Raw genomic sequence first — 20,379 nt, 5'->3', positions numbered from 1 at the left:
GTGAAAGGTAGAAGTGACCAGGACTGCAGTGGGTATGGTAGATAATGATGGCATCACTTTTCATTCCAGCCTATAATTTTAACAAACTTAGCATCTTTTTTTTTTTTTTTTGGAACTGTTTATTGAGACATGCCTGTACCATATAATCCAGCCACTTACAGTGTGTAGTTTAATGGCTTTTAATGCAGTCACAGAGTTGTGCAGCCATCACTGTCTCAAAAAGAAACACCTTACCCATTAGTATTCTCTTCCCGCCCCTCCCCATTCCTTATCAGTCTCAGGACTTCAGCAACTACCAGTCTACTGTTGGTCTCTACAAATTGCCTATTCTAGACAATTCATATAAATGGTGTCATACAATATGTGATATTTGGGGGACTGGCTTCTTTCACTTTAGCATCAAACTTTCAAAGTTCATCCATATTGTAGCATGTATCAGTATGTCTTTCCTTTCTGTGGCCAAATAATGTCCCATTCTATAGGTATACCATATTTTATTTCCATTCATTAGCTGGTGGATAGTCAGGTTGTTTTTACATTTTTGGTTATTAGGAATAATGCTTCTCTGAACATTCATGTGTAAGTTTTTGTGTGTACATGTTTCTATTTCTCTTGATTTACACCTCAGGTATATAATTCCTAATAAAATATATAAACCCCCTGTCAGATAAATGATGTGCCGATATTTTCTCCCATCACTTTCATGATAGCACAAATTTTTTTTGTTTTGATGTAGTATGATTTATATATTTTTCCCTTCACTACTTGTGCATGTCTAAGAAGGCTTTGCATATTTTAGGGTCATGAAGACTTATTTCTGTGTTTTATTATAAACGTTTGATAGTTTTGGCTCTTACATTTAGGTCTGTAGCCTATTTTGAGTTAATTTTGTGTGTGTGTGTGTGTGTGTGTGTGTGTTGCTAGGGATTGAATCCAGGCATATGAAGCAAGCACTCTACCAACTGAGCTATATCCCCATCCCTTTGAGTTAATTTTGTATGTGGTGACAGCATGGGACACAACCTCATTAGTTTTTGCATGTGGATATCCAGTTGTTCAGCATCATTTTTTTGAGAAAACTATAGTTTCCACATTGAATTTTATTATCTTTCTTTAAATCCATTAAGCAGGAGTAGGCATAATTCTGTAGAGCTTATGTCCAGAGAGAAGATTTCTGACATAATTTTGTAATATATCCATATTTTTTATAAAATAGCTGTTAATTTCCATTGCAATTAAATACATGTCAGAGAAAGGGATATTTCACAAAAAAATAATAAAACATTAAGTTATTGAAGGATGGAATTATAGGTAAATTTTGATCTTAATGTTTATAATTTATATTTTCCAAATTAGAAATAAGCATGATTTACTGTTATAATCAGAAACTATTTTAAAGAGATATACATAATCATCCAACCTTTAGAAGGAAGGAAAAGGAGACAGAAAAATCGGTTGTTTGAAATATTAACCCCGTTGTAAGTTTTGATTTAATCTCTAAGCATAGTAAAAATATATACCTTTCTAGATAATTCTCTGATGTGGTTTGATAAGACCATGTTATCTTATACACACTGGCGAGCAGGAAGACCCACTGTAAAAAATGGCAAGTTTTTGGCTGGGTTGAGTACTGACGGCTTCTGGGATATTCAGACCTTTAATGTTGTTGAAGAAACACTCAATTTTTACCAGCACAGCATTCTTGCTTGTAAAATTGAAATGGGTAAGTATGCAAAGGTGGGTTTCCATTCCAAGGAAGGAGAGTATAAGGCGAAGCTGCACAGGTGGGAATCATGCACCTGTGCAGTGAGCTTCATACAGTCCCAGGACAGGTGCTGCACAGGTTACAGAGGAGGAGAAAGCCTGGGGCCCGGGTGTCCTGGCCTCTTCCTGAAGGAGTAAAATGTAGACGGAGAGACATCATTAACCTCTTTGTCGTAGGTAAGATAGTGTTAGATTTTTTGGTACAAACAAAAGAGCTGAACAAAAACAGGAATAACGAAAGCAAGGAATGCCTCCGGGAGGAAGTGACACTTGGTTGGGCCTTAAAGGATGGAGAAGAAAAAAATAAGAAAATAAGAAGGAATGTTTGGGTAGAGATTTGACATTCCAGGCAAAATTAATGTCTCTTGACCTTGCCTAATCCTTAAATAAACCCATTTTGAAATGCATGTTTAAATTTTCACCGCTGAAGACTGCTCTCAGCTCTCAACCTGCTCTCAGCTCTCTGCTGTTACAGAGCACATCACAGTTGCATCCTGGCTGATCAACTCCCCTCATAGTGCTACAGAAGAGCATCCTGGCATCCTCTCTTATCAGTTACTGGGAGTCCATGTAAATTTTTGCAACCTCAGACACCAGCCTCTCTTCCCTATTTCTAGGCCTCCTCCCAGCCCCCATCTGTTTCCCATTCTTGCTCCTTAAGCATTTTTTTCCTCAGGCTGGACTTCTTAAATTGTCTCCCTGTGTAGAGTACATCCAGCATCATATTTGTACCTTTATTTATGGTACAAGAAGCTCTTCATTTTCTTCTCTTTTTTCATTTTTAATAAAGTTTTCATTTTAGAATAACTTTATGAAAAGCTGCACAATATATAATCTCAACCACTCACCCCTGATGTCATTAGCATGGCATATCTGTCACAATGAATAAGCCAGTATTAATACATTGTTATTAGCTAAAGTATCTACATTATTTCCTTAGTTTTTACCAAATGCCTTTTTCTGTTGAGGATTCTATCCAGGATGGCACATTGCATTCAGCCATCACATCCCTTAAGCCTCCCCTTGGTGGTGATGTTTCCTCAGACTTTTGTTGTTTTTGACGACCTTGACGGTTTTCAGGAGCACTGGTGGTGTGTTTTGTAGAAGATCCCTTAGTTGGTTTGGCTGATGTTTTTCTCGTGATTAAACTGGAGCTTTGAGTTAGTAGGGGGACCTCAGATGTAAGGTGCTGTTTTCATCGTGGCATGAATGGTACAAGCAATATGTCTTATCACTGTAGATTTTAACCTTGATAGCTTGGCCCAAGGTAGTATTTATTAGGTTTCTCTACTGTGTAGTAGCCTTTCCTCCTCTCCACGCTGTACTCTTTGTAAAGGAGTTACTGTGCGCAGTCCATACATATGGGATAGACTGTTATCCTCTACCTTCCTGAGGAGGGAGTATCTATATGAATTACTTGGAATTCTGCATAAGAGATCTGTCTTCTTCCATTTAAAATTTGGTCACTTATTTATACATCTTTTATTTTTTTTATTTTATGTTTTATATATTTTATTTATATATTTACATTTATTTATGCCTCATTTACTTCTGATTATTTGTTTTTAGTTCTTCCTTGTTGCCATACTTCTTTTTATTCTTACTTTTGCCTCACCTTCTAGTCCTAGGGTGCACTCCTGATTGTTTGCTCTTTCCTTTGGCTGCAGTGTCCCTTTGAAATAGCCTCATCATTGTGGGGTTTTGTTGCCTATTGCTTGTTTTTTCAGCGCTTCCTTACTTTCTAGATAACTTATTTCTCTTTAGTCTTAATTTCCCCTGAATTTCCAGACCTGGTTTTCCAAGCAGGCATGAATACAGATAAATCTCTCCTTCGCAGTCAATCTCATATCCTAGTGGTTAGCAGTTTTGTCATAATTTCAGGTATTGCTGTTTTCTGTCTCCAAATATTACATGAGCTTCTTAAATAAAGACAATGTTTATGCCTTTAAAAAAAATCAGCCAGACAACTATAATATGTAAGAGTCTATTATATGTCCTGTGACAATAGAAAAATAAAGTATGCTTTTGACTATCCTTATGTATAATGAAATCAGTTTAAATTTTAAATGGTTGCATGCCATTTTATCCAAAATATGTATTTGAAATAATTTAAATTTAATTACTAACACTTATTTTAAATGTTCCAGTTGACTACAAAGAAGAACATAATACTACATTGCCACAGCTTATTCCATATGAAGATGGTATTTATAATGTTGTTCAGAAAAAGCTAACATGGTATGAAGCATTAAAGACATGTTCTCAAAGTGGAGGTCATTTGGCAAGTGTTCATAATGAAAATGGCCAAGTCTTCTTGGAAGATATTGTAAAACGTGATGGATTTCCACTGTGGGTTGGGCTCTCAAGTCATGATGTAAGTCTTGCTTTGTTTTCCAAATCTGTTACTTTGAAGGTTGGAAACTTGACATTAGATATTAACTCAAAGCACAATATCAGATTAAGTCCTAGAACTCCATCATGGAACAAGTAGAAAATTATATTTGAAGAATGCACTGGGGCAAATGGCCACCATCCCAAGCACCCAAGGATCCATTTCTCAACAGTACCTCTATAGCCTCTTTGGGGCTGACCAGTTACAAAGCTGGTGAAAAAGAAGTAAAAGCAGAAAAATTTGAGTTTCAGTACTAATAACTGTCTTCCATTTCTACTAGTTGATCATGAGCATCTTATTTAACCATTGTAACCCAATTTCCTCATATGTAAAATCAGGGTAATAATATTTTCACTGAGATGTTAACACAAGAATTTATGTAAGTTGCCCAGTAAATTTCTCAACACAGGTAGGACTTATATGAACACTTTCTTCTCACTTTTCTGCTAGAAATTAGCACTGCTTAAGATTAATGTCCTGCTGATATATGTATCAGTGCCATTGTTTTAATTTTATTAATTAATGTAGTCTTTCCATTTTGATTTTCTTGGGATGTATTTTCCTTTTCTAGCCCTGCTGTTTGATGGCCTCTGTAATGTGGAAATTGTAGCCAGACACAAACCGCAAACCCATAAAACACAAAAAACAATATTTAGAGCAATATGAAGATTGGGAATATAAATATGTAATTATGATAAGTGGAAGATACTGAATGTCATTTAATTTCAAGTGTTATGTAAAACTTATCCTTTAAAAAAATAAATCCATAAATTTAAATTCTTACCTAAATAATGCCAGAGCAAAAGTACCAAATCACTGCATCAAAAGTAAATTTCTTATTATATAGATCTAATATGTCCAGATCTATAGTATATATCTGGAACTGTGATATTTGTGAGCAAATAATTAGCATTTCATTCTAATATTTCTTTAAGTATGTATATTGTTCTTTATGTCATATTTGAAGGCATACATCTAAGCTTAGATTGTCTCCATTATTCTTAAAACAGGGAAGTGAATCAGGTTTTGAATGGTCTGATGGCAGTGCACTTGATTACATCCCATGGAAAGGCCAAAAATCTCCTGGAAATTGTTTGGTCTTGGATCCAAAAGGAATTTGGAAACATGAAAAATGCAACTCTGTTAAGGATGGTGCTATTTGCTATAAACCTACAAAAGGTAAGATTACTGACTGAAACCAGGTCACATACTTGACTCAGATAATCAGTACCCCACCAATGGGATGTTGGCAATTTACTTTTTAGTTCTGGTATGCTCCTCTGTTGGAGTTAATAATGGACAATAACAGCATAGCTTCATTGCATAGGTTTCTTGGGGTACTTAGCACAATTAAAAATCAAACGCTTTAAGTGGAATTAAAGGGAATTTTAAGACATACCTACCCTTTTGGCTTGAGAGAGATTTTACTGTGCTGATATATTTGTAAACCAAATTACCAAGTTTTTACTTGTGAGTATGACTTCTAAAGATAGTTTTTATATGTGTCTAGGCAAACAAAGGGCTTATATTATCAAAATTAAAAAGAATTCAAGGGGGATGGAGTTGTGGCTCAGTGGCAGAGCACTTGCCTACCAAATGTGAAGCACTGGGTTCGATCCTCAGCACCACATAAAAATAATAAATAGAGGCAGTATGTCCACCTACAACTAAAAGAATGAAAGGAAGAATTTTAGTTATTACCTTCAGAGTAGTTTCAAGCTTACCCCAACTATATTTGTTTCTTTTCCCAGTCTGCCTTTTTAGTTGTTTTTACTTTGGTCTAAAATCGTCTTATTGGCTGAGTATTTTTCTCCTTTATTGTCCAGGTTTTAAAAATGTTATCACAAAAAGCTAAGTATAATGTGTATTCATAGATTGTGCTGTGTCATATTAAGATAGATGCTTCTTACCCACCAAAGCAACAGTGACAATTAAGTTTGGAAAGGCAGTGTTTTCTCTATGCCTTATTACTTCTGTGTCTAACATTTTTACAGCTAAAGAGCTGTCCCCTTATCCATACTCCTCAAGATGTCCAACAGTAAAAGAGAACGGGTCACAGTGGATCCAGTACAGGGATCACTGTTACATGGCTGACCAGGCATTGCACAGTTTTTCAGAAGCCAAGCAACTGTGTTCAGAACTTGGTGAGTTAAACTCCATTGATTGTCTTTGACTCAATAATTTCATTCTTAGAAATTTTTCTTAAGGAAATAATTTGAAATAATGATTTTATTTTGGACAATATTTTTAAAGTATCCACCATTTTATAATGGTATTATAGACTATTTGCTCAGTGGATAGAGACATGGTTAAGTATTTTATGATGTAAGAGCTCAATGCAATTTTGGAATAGTCATTAAAAATTATCAGTGTAAGATGTCATGTACCCAGGAATCTCCTCTTCCATAATGTATTTTCATATGCAGATAAGAATATATTCTCTAGACAGAATCTTTGGCTTGGTATTACATAAACATTCTACAAATTTTATAACTTTAGCATTTATCTTTATGTATATGTTATATACAAAATGCAAATGTCTTCTTAAAATGTGACTTCCATCTTTAATGGATTGGTGTTCCACAAAGAGAGATCTCAAACTTACAACTTTTTAGTAATATATGGGAAAACAGTTTGGTCTCATTATTGTATTATTGTATTGTATTCTTGTATTTCTAATGACATACCTGTTATAGAAGGATGGGAAACAACATCTATATTTGGCTGCAGTTGAGAGCCAAATTAATAGTGGATTAATAACTAGTTCTCTTATATGTAGAAGTCCAGAGTCAGTCCAGGGTTGGAATAGTGGTTTTGTTCCACCTTCCTTAGGAAAGCTTAGGGACCCCAGCTTCCTTCACCCCTCGGTTATGGTTCTTATCTCATACAGACTAAGAGCTAGAGCTCCAGTTAGCATATCATTTCTTAATGTGTATTTTAATGGCAAAAACCTGAATAAAGGCAGCCAGAAAAAAATTTTAATTATCAATGTGAAAATAAGTACATAGAATATAAAAGTAGAAGAAGTAAATAAAAAATTCTAGGTGAACCACGCACGCACAGTGGTACACATGTACAGTCCTAGTGATGTGGAGGCAGAGGCAGGAGGATTACAAGTTTGAGGCCAATCTCAGCAACTTATCAAGAAGACCCTGTCTCCAAAATAAAATTTTTAAAGGGGTGGGTAATGCACACCTGTAATCCCAATAGCTCAGGAGACTGAGGCAGGAGGATTGCAAGTTCAAAGCCAGCCTCAGCAACTTACTGAGGCTCTAAGCAACTTAGTGAGACCCTCTCTTAAGTTTAAAATTTTTAAAAAGGGGCTGGGAATGTGGTGTAGTGGTTAAGCATCCCTGGGTTCAATCTCCAGTACAAAACAAAACAACAACAACAACAACAAAAACAAGCTAAGTAAACTGTTAAGTAAAAATTATGACAATAGGATAGTTTTTAATATAACTAGCTATGCTTAAATAAAAGGGGTAAGAAGCAAATTTTTTCAAAAAGTTGACTAAGTAGTAAATAAAAAATTACAGATCATCCATTACTTATTTATTAAGTAAGCTTAGTCTGGCCAGGATAACAAAATCAAAGCATGTGATTGATGTCCATCATTCTGAATAGGATCACCACACATCCTCAGAGCACCGTGATAGGACTTTTGTCCTCAGGTTTAGATATTTTAGAAAGAGCAGCAATGATTGTCTCCCTCTCAGAATAAATTTAGCCTAAAGTTAATATGTAAAATGACTTTTAGGGCAACCACCTAGAATATTTTAAAGATAGAAATTATTTATCTGTATCCTTGGGTAGCAATTTAGCCGGGCAAATTACATTTAGCTAATTTATTTGCTAACTCTTATGAAGACACTTGTTTAATTAAAAAGTCTCCTAGTTACTGCTTAACTACATAATGGAAACTTTTGTGTGGGAACAGTTGTGTGTTACCCATGTGCATACATGATGGGAACTATTATAAACTGAATATATGCTCTGGAAGTCAGAAGCCGCTTCCTCCTAAGGGAGAAAATAGAAAAACTTAATGTAAACAGAGTGTGAGGATTAAGCATTTAAGCTTTTTTTTTTTTTTTTTTTTTTTTTTAGAGTGAGAGAATTTTTTAATAATTATTTTTTAGTTTTCAGCGGACACAACATCTTTGTTTGTATGTGGTGCTGAGGATCGAACCTGGGCCGCGCACGCATGCCAGGCGAGCGCGCTACCGCTTGAGCCACATCCCCAGCCCAGCATTTAAGCTTTTGAAATTGACTGGGTTCAAATCCCACCTCCCACACACTTCCACTAACTTAGTGGAAGTTATTCAAGTATTTCGCTTTTCACACCCAAACAGTGAGAATGAAAATAGTACTTACTTCAAAGGTTGGTGTAGTTTGGGCTGTAGGAATGTATGGAGGGAGATCATGTATGCAAAGGTAGCACAGTGCCCTGCAAATAGTGAACTCCCTCACACTATTCTTATTATTAAAAGATTAAGATGGACTTTATAATTATATAAATTATGTAAACCTTAACAATTTAATTTCCTTGAGTCTCAGTTTCCTTGTCTGTAAAATAGTGATAACACCTTCCAGCATGGTCTATCGGGTTATATATTAAACAAGGTAACATATAAGGCACCTGCACATTGTAGTGTTTGATAAAGGGATGAAGCCTTTCCTTTGTCCTCTCTTAAAATAGTCCCCATTGCAAAATAAATACTTTAGCTCAAGTGCAGATAGGCTTTTTGCTGTTGAGGACTGTTTGATTTAATTTGGGGTTGAGTTCCAAAAGTAGCTATTACTTATTTTTGTTCCTTACCCGATGCTGGTGATAACCAGAATCTCTTTTATATGTAGATTTAGGGTACCTATCAAACTTCAAGAATATTCATTCATTCAATTCCATGCTATTTTTAGGAACTTACAAGAAGTGTGGTAAAGTACATTTATATGTAATATTAACAGAGGGACAGTGTTCCCCAGTACCCCAAACCTATTTGTGTTTAATTCTATTTTAGAATAAGAAAATTTAAAACTAATACAAATGTTCGTTGAGGAAAGAGTGCTAAAAAATCTACAGGGTGACACATATTTCTACCAGTTATTATGACTCCTGTCCAAACACAAAGATTTTTCTTAGGCAGTTCTAAGATTTAAAAATATTGCCAGATAAATATTTTGAAGATATATGAAATTTCTGCATGTAAATTTTCAATGTAGAAATGTTTCTGTTATTTTTGGAAATACTTTTAAATTTTAACATAAGTACTGATTTTTTTAAACAGTCGCTGTGCAAAGCTTGAATTTTTCAGTGATCTTGTTCATCCTAGATATTGTATTCAGATGGCTAGTTTAGAATAAATGACTTGCCAGTACGATTTGTTTTCTTTCAACAGATCATTCTGCAACTATTGTCACCATAGAGGATGAAAATGAGAATAAATTTGTGAGCACATTGATGAGGGAAAATAATAACATCACCATGAGAGTCTGGCTTGGATTATCCCAACAGTCTGTTGGTAAGTGACACAATTGTGTGTGCAGTGTGCCGAGAGGGTTCTATCTTGTCCTAAATACCAAGTCAGCCCTGTTAAAGAATTTCAAATGGTGGCTACGTCAGTGTTTCTCATTGATGGATAATCTAGGTCTGCTGGCTGTTCTGGAGGCTTGTAAATTTTGAATGAATATGTAAGTAATTTATTAATAATGATGGAAAACATGAATGAAATAGAATATGAGGTTGAATCAGCTAAAATTGTTCTACAGGCTTATTTCCTAAGATCCCTGAATCAACATAAGGATTTTTTTTTTCTCCTATAGCAATGCTGTGTCCTGTGTCTCCATAAGGAACCCATGATTTACTTCCCTTAGAGTCCTAGTGTCTATCACTCCTTGATTTTGCAGCTTATAATTCTGTTATTCAGAAATGGGTCCTCTTGTTATTCCTTTCCCTCAGAATATTCTACCATGGATCAAAATTGTTTTATCCCCAGCCCCGCAAAACAAAAAAAAATTAATATTGATTTTTTTTCCACATAGGTTACTAAAATTGCAGATAATTAATTTAAAAAGAATTTGTAGAAGAATTTTTCAATAAGAAATAATACAGGGTGAGGGGCTGGGGATGTGGCTCAAGCGGTAGCGTGCTCGCCTGGCATGCGCGGGGCGCTGGGTTCGATCCTCAGCACCACATAAAAAATAAAATATAAAGATGTTGTGTCTGCCGAGAACTAAAAAATAAATATTAAAAAAAAAAAAAGAATACAGGGTTAGAGTGAACTTGGAATTGATAAAAAAAGAAGTTAAGCATATAAATTTGGTAGAATAGGAAGTATGTTTCACACTTTATGCAAAATTGAATTTTAAATACTTAAAATAAATATGAATTCTAAAATATTAAATACTTCTCAAAAACATGAATGGAATCAAACTTGGCCTTCTAAATGACTTAATGATCCTGTGTTCACAGGCTCACCACAAGGTGGTGCTACCTGGGCTAAAAAAACAAACATGGAGTCAAGGGGGTGACTCCTGAGCCTTCTAGGGTTCATCCTCCTCCAGCAGCATAACTTTTTTCAGTAAATTTTCTAAAGAAGAGAAAATATGATCCCAAGAAATCTCTCACAGGATAAATGTGCATGCGCCCTGCATATTAATCAAAACATCATGTTCTATAGCAGTATCCAATAGAACTTTCTACAAAGATGAAAATATTCCAGTTCTGCATTAAGATAGTATTCACCAACCACATGGCTATTGAGTTCTTGAAATGTAACATCAAGTGTAATTAAATATCTTATTTAAATTTTTTTCTGTTCATTTTTAATGGATTTCATTTTTAAATAGTGACTCTCATAGGATAACACCATCCTAAGTAAATGAGTTATTTGAGCCACATGTTTTTAATCCAGTAATTTAGTGGCAATAATCTAGTTATATTTAATGTCATTCTCAGATCAATCTTGGAATTGGTTAGACGGATCAGAAGTGACATTTGTCAGATGGGAAAATAAAAGTAAGAGTGGTGATGGAAAATGTAGCATTTTGTTAGCTTCCAGTGAAACTTGGAAAAAGGTTGAGTGTTCACGTGGCTATGGAAGAGTTGTCTGCAAAGTCCCTCTGGGTAAGTATCTAACTTGTCCTTAAGAAATCATTCAGAAAAGGTCAAAAAATAAATGTATTGTCCAATTATGTGCTAAGTTTTTGTACTTGGTCCTGAAGTATTTATGAAGTATATCCAAAAATCTTCATTAAGTCTTAGAACTTTTCTCCCTGAAAAATAGATTATAATAAACAGTAAATGCATAAGACATCTAGGGATCCCAAAGGAAGCTATTAAATAATCTAAACTTTATATAATTATTTCCTCAGAAAAATGGAAGCCACCAGAGTATTAGGGAGGTAATTTCTTTGAAAACATTTTTGAGATGTATTTTATTTCTTAGTTTGAATATATGAAGGCTTAAAGGTCTATTTCTGAAGTTGACTTGCTTCCTTTTTCCCCACTCCATAAAACTCATGATTAATTTTAAAACAATCTAAAACTAAATTTAATACTTACAAATGTTCAAGGTGTCTGAAGGAAATCATAATTTGAAGTTAAGTTTAATCATGAATTAATAGATAAAATAACTATAAAATATTTTAACTTCATTTATGGAGAAAACTAAATTTTTCACATTAACATTTTAAAAGAAAGACCTAGCATAAAGCTTTCCATTTTGGTGTATAAATATTAAAGATAAAACTCCAATTTTAGGTACTTGGTATCTTTTTATGCATGCATTCATTTAGCAAATAAGTCTCTTTGACGTGACCTGCTCTACATGCTGGGGTGCACCTGGGAACAGACAGATCAGGTACCTCTTCTCACAGAGTTTACAATCTAGTAGAAGAAGATAAATAAACAAGCAGGTCAGTCTTTGCAAAAGAAGAAAATGTCAGATAGTTATAAACTGTGTGACTAGGTGGATGGCTGCTTTAGATTAGGTTACGAGGGAAGAGCTGGAGACACAGAAACCGAAATCTGAAAAGTCAGCCCAGTAGAGATCAGGGGAAGGCACAGCAGGCAGAGGAACCAGGGCAGCAAAGCACCTAAGGCTGAATGAGCCTGCCCAGAGCTTAAGGAAGAGCTTCAAGGTAACAGAGGCAGGACAGACTTGGAAGCAAGGTATGGGGACAACTGGAAGATTGGCAAGGTGCATGCATGGGAGGGCAGGGGAAGTTAGAATCCTATAGGGTTAGGGTATTATAAATTAAGAGTTGTGTTTGGCTGTTTTGAGTTGTCCATATGGGGAAGAGATGGCTACATGGAAATTTCTAGTATGCAGTGGAATATGTGAGAGAGACAGGATGTTGACATAGAGAAGGTATTTAAAGCCATGGGTCAGGGCTGGGTATGTGGCTAGTGACAGAATGCTGGCTCTTGGCTGCACAAGGCCCTGGATTCCATCCCTACCACGGGATGGGGACGGGCAGGATTCTAACTCTAACAGAATGAACCCATATGGGCAGCACACAGAAAAGGGGAATGCTAGGGGCTAAATGAGGTCATTCTTGAGGCTTAAATCATTTTTAAAGCAAATAATAGTATATTTGGCCCTAGATAAGTCAGACACAACAATTTACAGTTTTTAGCAATTTGCTACCAGGGGAGGATAATGTATGAGAAGTGATTCTCCCAAAAGAGTAGTAGTAAGGAACTGAAATCTATTTCCATGCATATTGGGATGCTTATTAGGATGAAACCAACAACTATGTGTAACTATAAAACAAAAAAAAAGGAAAGAAAGAAAAGTGGTGGTAAAGGAAAGTGGAAATAATAACAGTGCTTTAATTTAATTTCTTTGGAAGAAAATTCTTATAACAACAAAAAGAATTTGAATGAAAAGAAAAACATAAATTTGAAAAGGAAGCGTTAAATGTTTGATAATGAGTTTGAATTTTTTGTTCAAGCTGTGATACAATCAAATATTTATTGTCTTTAATTTGGACATGGCTTATGTATGTGACCCACACCTTAATGAACAAAATCAATAAAACATAATCATAATAATCGTAATATAATAACCACAATAACATAATAACATAATAATCATAATAACGGGTACATTCTCTCTCCTGATGTCAAACCTTTCCCTATTCCAGGCCCTGATTACAGAGGAATAGCTATCACGTTTGCGGTGCTCAGTGTCTTAGTTCTCATCAGTGGTCTGATTTGGTTTCTCTACCGAAGAAACCGTTTCCACTGGGCAGGCTTCTCATCAGTTCGGTATGAACAAGGAGTGAATGAAGATGAAATCATGCTTCCTTCTTTCCATGAGTAAATTCTTCTAAAAGTTTTCTTATTTGCACTACTATGTTAGGAAAAATGAGCCACTTAAATTTTCCCCAATGTCATTGTTTACTATGTTCCATAGTAGACGTCTTAATTTCTTTTTTAGTTGGTTCCTTAAAATGCTGGTGTACACAGTTGTCCACTAAATGCCATGCTTTTATCTCTGGTTGATAGAATGGAAAGGACTTAAAGCTGGAACTTGTCCAAATTGTCAATAGGCTAAGTTTAACTATAATGTGAATTATCTCTGTAAGAATGTGGCTGGTAACTAGGATGTGTATATAATTTAATGGCATTTTTAACATAACTTCTTAGAAAATGAAAACTGGCACATTACTAGGTCACATATCTATCGTTTAGTTTTTAAGAGCATCTGACATAACGCAAAATTAGTACCTCAAAGTAAAAACCCAACTGCAAATAATGTCAACATTGTTTCAAAATAGTCAGTTGCAGCATTTGGGAAAAATTATTACACTGTGAGACATGCTTACTTTTTATATAGCAAAATGATGCCTGTTGGCAAGATGCTTCTTATACTACTCCAAAGATATTTCATACCAATATCATTTATATGGAAATGTTTCTTCTATTCATAATTACTCATAAAACAATGGCTTTTAAAGAAGATTTAGTACTTAGCATTTTCTAAGTCATGAGAACATTATTGTTAGATTGATTAGGTACCCTGTAGCCATGTATTTTGTGTTTTCTAATTTAGTACATTTAACTTCCTTATAAAAGGGACTCAACTAGGGATGAGACTGAATTTTACAATTTATGTTTCACATAGCATGTCAACTTTTGACTTGGAATTTTTTTATTACTCTGTTATCTTTTTACATGAGCTAAACAGAGGAGTCTATGAAGGAAATTATTTAACTTGCATTTGAAAAAACAAGAATTTTATAGTGAGACTCTAAACTTTATGATTATTACTAAAGTGCTTAAAAATTTGAATGATTAAGGATACATTATTTGTGGTAATTTTTTCAATTTCCCCACCCAGAATATAGGTGGTATTATTAGCATCCACTACATATGGTGAATGTTTTATTCAGTGTTTAACTTATATTTGTACTTAAGAGTATTTTTGTACAAAACATAGATTTTATTTTAAATTTAGAGTGTTTATACTATCATAAAGTTGTAAATAATTTTCTAAGACAGTTTTAATATAGCTACAATTGTCCTAAAATATTAATTGAAGTATCATTTATATTTTAATTCTCTTGACATGTGATCTATACAATTTTAGTCATTTAGAGTTTCCTCAAATAACTAAACCAACTTGATGTGAAAAGTACAGCTGTATACAGTGGTGATGCCATAATAAAGTTGTTTTATCTTTTAAGTAAAAGTATTGATTCTTTTTGAACAAAAACATCTCTAGTTTGGCTTTCCTATGTTACAAATATAGTTATAATGAGAAATAAAATGTCCAATTATTTTAATCAATGCATTCTTTAGCAATTTTATGAGCACTTTTTAAAGAATAAATCATTCCTACATCTCTGGATGTTTGATTTTAGTTTCCTTTTGAGATTCCTTCATTAGTATGTCTCTCAACTATGAGAATCATCAGGGATCCCTTCTATGCTCCACTTATTTCCCATTCTTTGCATTCCCTTGAGTGGGTCCTGTCTACCACCTCCCCTCTGAGGCATTTCTTAGCTCATAGTTCAATACATAGTCCAGGTTCATATTTTCAATTACTCACTGGAAGAGCTACATGAATGTTCTTCTCAGCATGTCCAGAAAGCCCCTAAGGGTTTCCCTCCCTCATTTCCTCTGTTCCAGATGTCTCTAAAGAACTAAAAGACAACCCATTCCAGTCTGCCTCACCAACCCAACTACTACATAAAATCTGACAAAATTGGTCTTTTAAAATCAGGCACCTAGAAAGTAAGTCAATAGACGTAACAGTGGAAGTACAGGGGAACCCATACCAAAGTGATACTAATAATCACCTTCCCCCTCCCAGCATTTCCCTTTTCTGATTCTAGGGCAAGATATTTTCATTATCTGGCAATTCTGTGCTGCAAAGGACTACTGTAGTCTTAGAAACCCCCAATTCTGACCACACTGCTGAGATTTTTTCTGGAGAAAGTCAGAGGTTCATATACTTTAATCTTAGCCTTTTTTAATCCTAAAACCATCTTGGAGAAACAAAGACCTAATTGTTATTAATTAGCTCAACATCTTACTTAAGAAGACAAATTTAGTTCTCACAACATTTTTTTTTAAACTACGTGATCTGAACCATTGTATGTAATTCCCTGTATAGTCTAAATTAAAACATTCTATGTCTACATCTCAAAAGATTTAGAAAACACATATTTCTATTTCCCCCCAAGCTACATTAATCACAAGCAGGATTTAAGAAACTTCTTTTCCATTTCTCCAACCAGTGTGTCTTACATCCTCTTTCAGTTAATACGAAGACAGCATATTCTGTCTCCCCAGCTAGAAGCCCAGAAGTCATCCTCAGATCCTTTTTCTCATGTCCCCTAAGCCAGCAGTTTTCTCATTTCACATTGGACTTCTCAAAAAGCAGGTTATCTCTAGTTGCCAACTGTATTATTTTAGATCCTTATCCCCCGACCCCTGCCCTGGATTACTTGCACCTGCCTTTTCACTGATTCCCTCATCAGCCTTTTCCCTTCATCTGATTTTTCCCCACTGAAAATACACAGCTGAAATACACAGAGAAGGACTTGCCCTCCATTTTAGGCTACAGTTACTGTTTCAGTCAGCTTTTGTGTCACTGTGAACAACTTAGAGGAGAGAAAGTCAAACTAGTATGAATTGATTAGCTTAAAACTCTCACAACCCAATCTATCTCTGAACATTCCTGTATTAACAGGAACTTTGAGGTGTGTGGGGGGGAAGCACCTCATATCCAAAGCATAATAGTTACTTATGTTTTACTATCTCAGGCCAAAGGAGTGCTCAGCAATGCCAAACCAAAGGACCTTATGTGGGTTGGTGATCAGTCCTCTGAAGAGTCTGGGTGCTTAATGCCCTGGCCAAATAACCTTGCCTTCATCCTGTACTGGGGATTGAAATCAGGGGCTTGCACACACTAGGCGAATGCTCTATTGCTGACCTACCTTCCCAGCCCCTTCCCTGCTTTCTTGGAGGCAAGTTCTTGCTCAAATTTGCAATCCTCCTGCTTCAGCATCCTAAGTAACTGGGATTACAGGAGTATACCACTGCACCTGGTCCAAATAACTTTTTTTGTATGATGTTGGACCAAGTTGATGTTGATCCCATCACTAAAGAACTAAGAAGTGAAGTCAGACAAAGATTAGGAAACCATTGGTGATCTTAGCCAGTGGAAATTCAACAGAATGGTGGGGCCACAATCCAAATGGAAACATGAGCCGAAACATGAAAGGGAAGTTAGGAAATGGGGAACATTAGATTTTGAGAAGATGGTGGAAATGAAAGTGTGAAGTATTTTAGGAAGTAGAAATGGGCCGTAGTCAGAGGCAGAAGAAAGGTTAAAAGTTTTTTTTTTTTTTGGTGTGTGTGTGTGTGTGTGTTTGTTTCCTGAAAGAGGTGGGAAAAGAGATTCAAAGGTTAAGAAGCTGAGAAAGAAAAAAGAAAAACAGTGAATCCTCATTAATAAAGTTTTGTTTCTATGTATGTATGAGTTTGTCAGGATGAACCCAACTATTATGTATAACCATAAAGCTCTAATAAAAAATAAATACATATGTAAATAAATATATTTTGTGGCCTGAGGTGGGAGTGGAGAAGAGAACTTTTTCAATTGCATGATTTCATAGAACTATTCATTTTACTAGTTAGCAGAGCAAGAGTCCAACTGGAATCAAGATGTGCCAATATTTAAATGCACAAGTAACTTTGGAATGATTTGCTTTCAAGTTTGTGTTTAGTAATGTAGACCCATTATTGACATCTTTAATGGAAATAAAAAGTTACGCAAGACTTTGAAACTTTGGCAGACTGAACCTAGAATCATGGGGGAATCCAGCAAAAGACTTGGGCTGTGGCTCAATTTTTTGTATTTGCTATGTATCCGTGGGTAAGTCTTATCCCTGTTTTGATCTCAATTTTCTTATCAGTAAATGAGGATGGCATGCACTACATCTGACACTCTATGGCTCTCCTTATGGATCCTTTTGATCAAATTTAATTGATATAATCACTCCATTTCAGACTGGACTATCAGAAGCATAAAAGTGGCTAGAAAGGATTTGAAAAGGGCTAGACTTGATTTTCTTAATACACTTTAGTTTTGGGGTGTGCAAAAAGTATTGCCATATACTTCCTTACACATACACTCAGTTTCCCTATTATTAACATCTTCCATTAGGGTGGTACATTTGTTAAAATCAATAAGCTAATATTGATACATTATTTTTAACTGAAGTCCACAGTTTACATTGGTGTCGGAAAAGGATCAGACCCTAGGAAACACATTCAGGATCCCAGTAGGTAGAAGAAGACACTTTTATCAGCCTCCAGCTCCAGCCCCACTTTGCCCCCAGACAGTTCCATTTAGACCCCTGAACCATTTCCATAGCCCCCCCTTTTTTAATAGACAAATCAGACAAGAAAGGCACATTGCCAACAGGTTACATAAGTGGGCGCATGCTCACAAGCAAATGTTTATGACCGTGAGTACATATGCTGAATCAGGATGTTCATGACCTTGGCTATATACTAAAAACATAGCCTGCTGGGAGCTTTGGTAAGGGAGCCTAACTATAGCTACCTTGGACCTGTTTTACAATTGGGTTAATCTTTGTTTTGTAAATTCTATGGATTTTTGAGAAATATATAATGATATGATCTACATTATAGCATCACAAAGAATTAGTTTCATTTTCTAAAAATTCTTTGTCTTCCACCTATTCATTCCTTTTTTTTTTTTTTTTCTCAGCCCTGTCAAGCCCTGGAAACCAACTTTTTTCTTTTCTTTTTATTTTCCTTTTCTTTTCTTGTGTGTGTGTGTGTGTGTGTGTGTGTGTGTTTGTGTGTGTGTGGTGCTGGGGATTAAACCCATGGCCTTGTGCATGTAAGGCAAGCATTCTACCAACTGAACTATATCCCCAGCCCCCCTGGGAACCATTTTATATTTTTGCTATGTCCATAATTTGCCTTTTCTAAAATGCCGTAAAATTGGAATCATAGCCTGCTCAGATTGGTTTCTCCATGTCTTAGCTAGATAGCTCATTTATTTTTGGCACAGAATATTTCATTGTATGGATGTATCACAGTTTGTTTATCCATTCACCTCTTGAAAGACATCTTGATTGCTTCCAGGTTTTGGCAATCACAACAAAAGCTGATAACAAGAATTTGTGTGCAGATTTTTTTTCATGTATATAAGTTTGGAACTCATTTGGGTAAATACCATGGATTTATGATTGCTGGATTGTATGGTAAGAGCATTTAGTTTTGTAAGAAGTTGCCAGACTGTCTTCCACAGTGGCTATACCATTTTGAAATCCTACCAACAATGAATAAGAGTTCCTATTGCTCCACATTTTCACCAGGATTTATTGTTAACATTCTAGATTTGGGCCATTCTAACAGATGTGCAATAGTATTTAATTTCTGTTTTAATATGCAGCTCTCTAATGACATTTGATATTGAGCATCTTTTCCTACTCTTATTTGCCACCTATGTATCTTCTTTGATGTCTTCTTCAGTCTGCCCATTATTTAATTGGGTTGTTTGCTTTCATATTGTTTAGGTTAGGCTTGATTTTACAGAACTCTTTTCCCAGTACATGAGGCTGAATCAAGCAGCATGATTGGCGCTGGTTTGTGTTGTTTGGCTCCAGAGACTCTCATGGGTCAAGCTATAGCTATATAATCGATACCCACATTACAGAATCAGTTTATAGCATAATTTAAAGCCTCTTGATCCAAGAGTCAGTGACAGAAAAGGTTTTTAACTCCACCAGTAATGAGACATAATGATCATGTGTCTCCTGAGTAAGTTATCACTTCTGTGGTACTCTTGCCTATCAGGAGGAGCATCAGACAAAACCGAAGATTATTCTACACAAGACTGCCAGTACTCTTACAAATGGTTTTCATCAGGAAAGAGAATGACAAGAAGACTGTCCTAGATTAAAAGAACTAAGGAGATGTGACATCTCAATGTAATGTATGATCCTGGATTGGATCCTAGAATGGGAAAATAACACTAAAGAGAAGGACATTGGCAAACTGATAAATTCTGTGAATAGTTTAGCGAATAGTAGTGTATCAGTGGTAATTTCCTGGTTTTGATCTTTCTACTAGAGTTACATAAGACATTAATATTTCGAGAAGCTGCCCAAAGGGTTACACAAATTCTTTGTGCTATTTTTGTAACATTTTCAAAAGTATGAGATTACTTCAACCCCCCCAAAAAAGTTAGTTGTTTTTATTTATTTATTTTTTTCCCCCAATTGAAGAGGGAAGTTCCATAAGGCTTCTTTCCAGCCCCTTTTGCGCAATCTGGAGAGCCCGGGTCAGCGCTAGGTGGGACCCTCTGCAGCGCACTCCCTCGGCCTGGGCGGTGGGAGGGGTCCGGACTGCAGCTCCACTTCCGAGAAGCACTGCCCCCGCCCCGCTCCGGCCCGCTGTAGCCTGCCGCCCGCCCTCTGGCTCTTGCCGCCGTCATGCCCCGGGCCGTGCTACCCAAGCTGCTACTGCCACTGCTGGGCCTTGTCGCTGCCACGGTCGCGGGTAAGCTGCCCCTTGCCGTGCCCCGTCCCCGGCCCGGGAGCCAGAACAGCGAGCCAGCAGAGACTGTCCACTGCCACCCGCACCGGGGCGGCCCAGAGGGGGTGCACCTGAGCAGGACATCTCGTCCTTTTCTGCACGCACACTCCAGGCTCCCCCTTGGACCCTGCTATCT

At 36.1% G+C, this 20,379-nt stretch overlaps 1 protein-coding gene across 1 annotated transcript in view; it reads left to right on the top strand.

Annotated features, from left to right (window-relative positions):
• Nucleotides 1–20,379, top strand: part of Ly75 (lymphocyte antigen 75) — a 131,017-nt gene that overhangs the window by 78,537 nt on the left and 32,101 nt on the right. Inside the window, exons 28-33 of the mRNA XM_048811964.1 lie at nt 1,529–1,723; nt 3,912–4,138; nt 5,167–5,335; nt 6,151–6,300; nt 9,550–9,672; nt 11,109–11,276. Coding sequence (XP_048667921.1) covers nt 1,529–1,723; nt 3,912–4,138; nt 5,167–5,335; nt 6,151–6,300; nt 9,550–9,672; nt 11,109–11,276 — 1,032 coding nt within the window. The remainder of the gene's footprint in view (nt 1–1,528; nt 1,724–3,911; nt 4,139–5,166; nt 5,336–6,150; nt 6,301–9,549; nt 9,673–11,108; nt 11,277–20,379) is intronic.

This window comes from Marmota marmota, unplaced genomic scaffold, assembly GCF_001458135.2.
Source record: "Marmota marmota marmota unplaced genomic scaffold, marMar, whole genome shotgun sequence".
NCBI lineage: Eukaryota > Metazoa > Chordata > Mammalia > Rodentia > Sciuridae > Marmota > Marmota marmota.
This window is presented reverse-complemented; position numbering and strand designations above follow the sequence as displayed.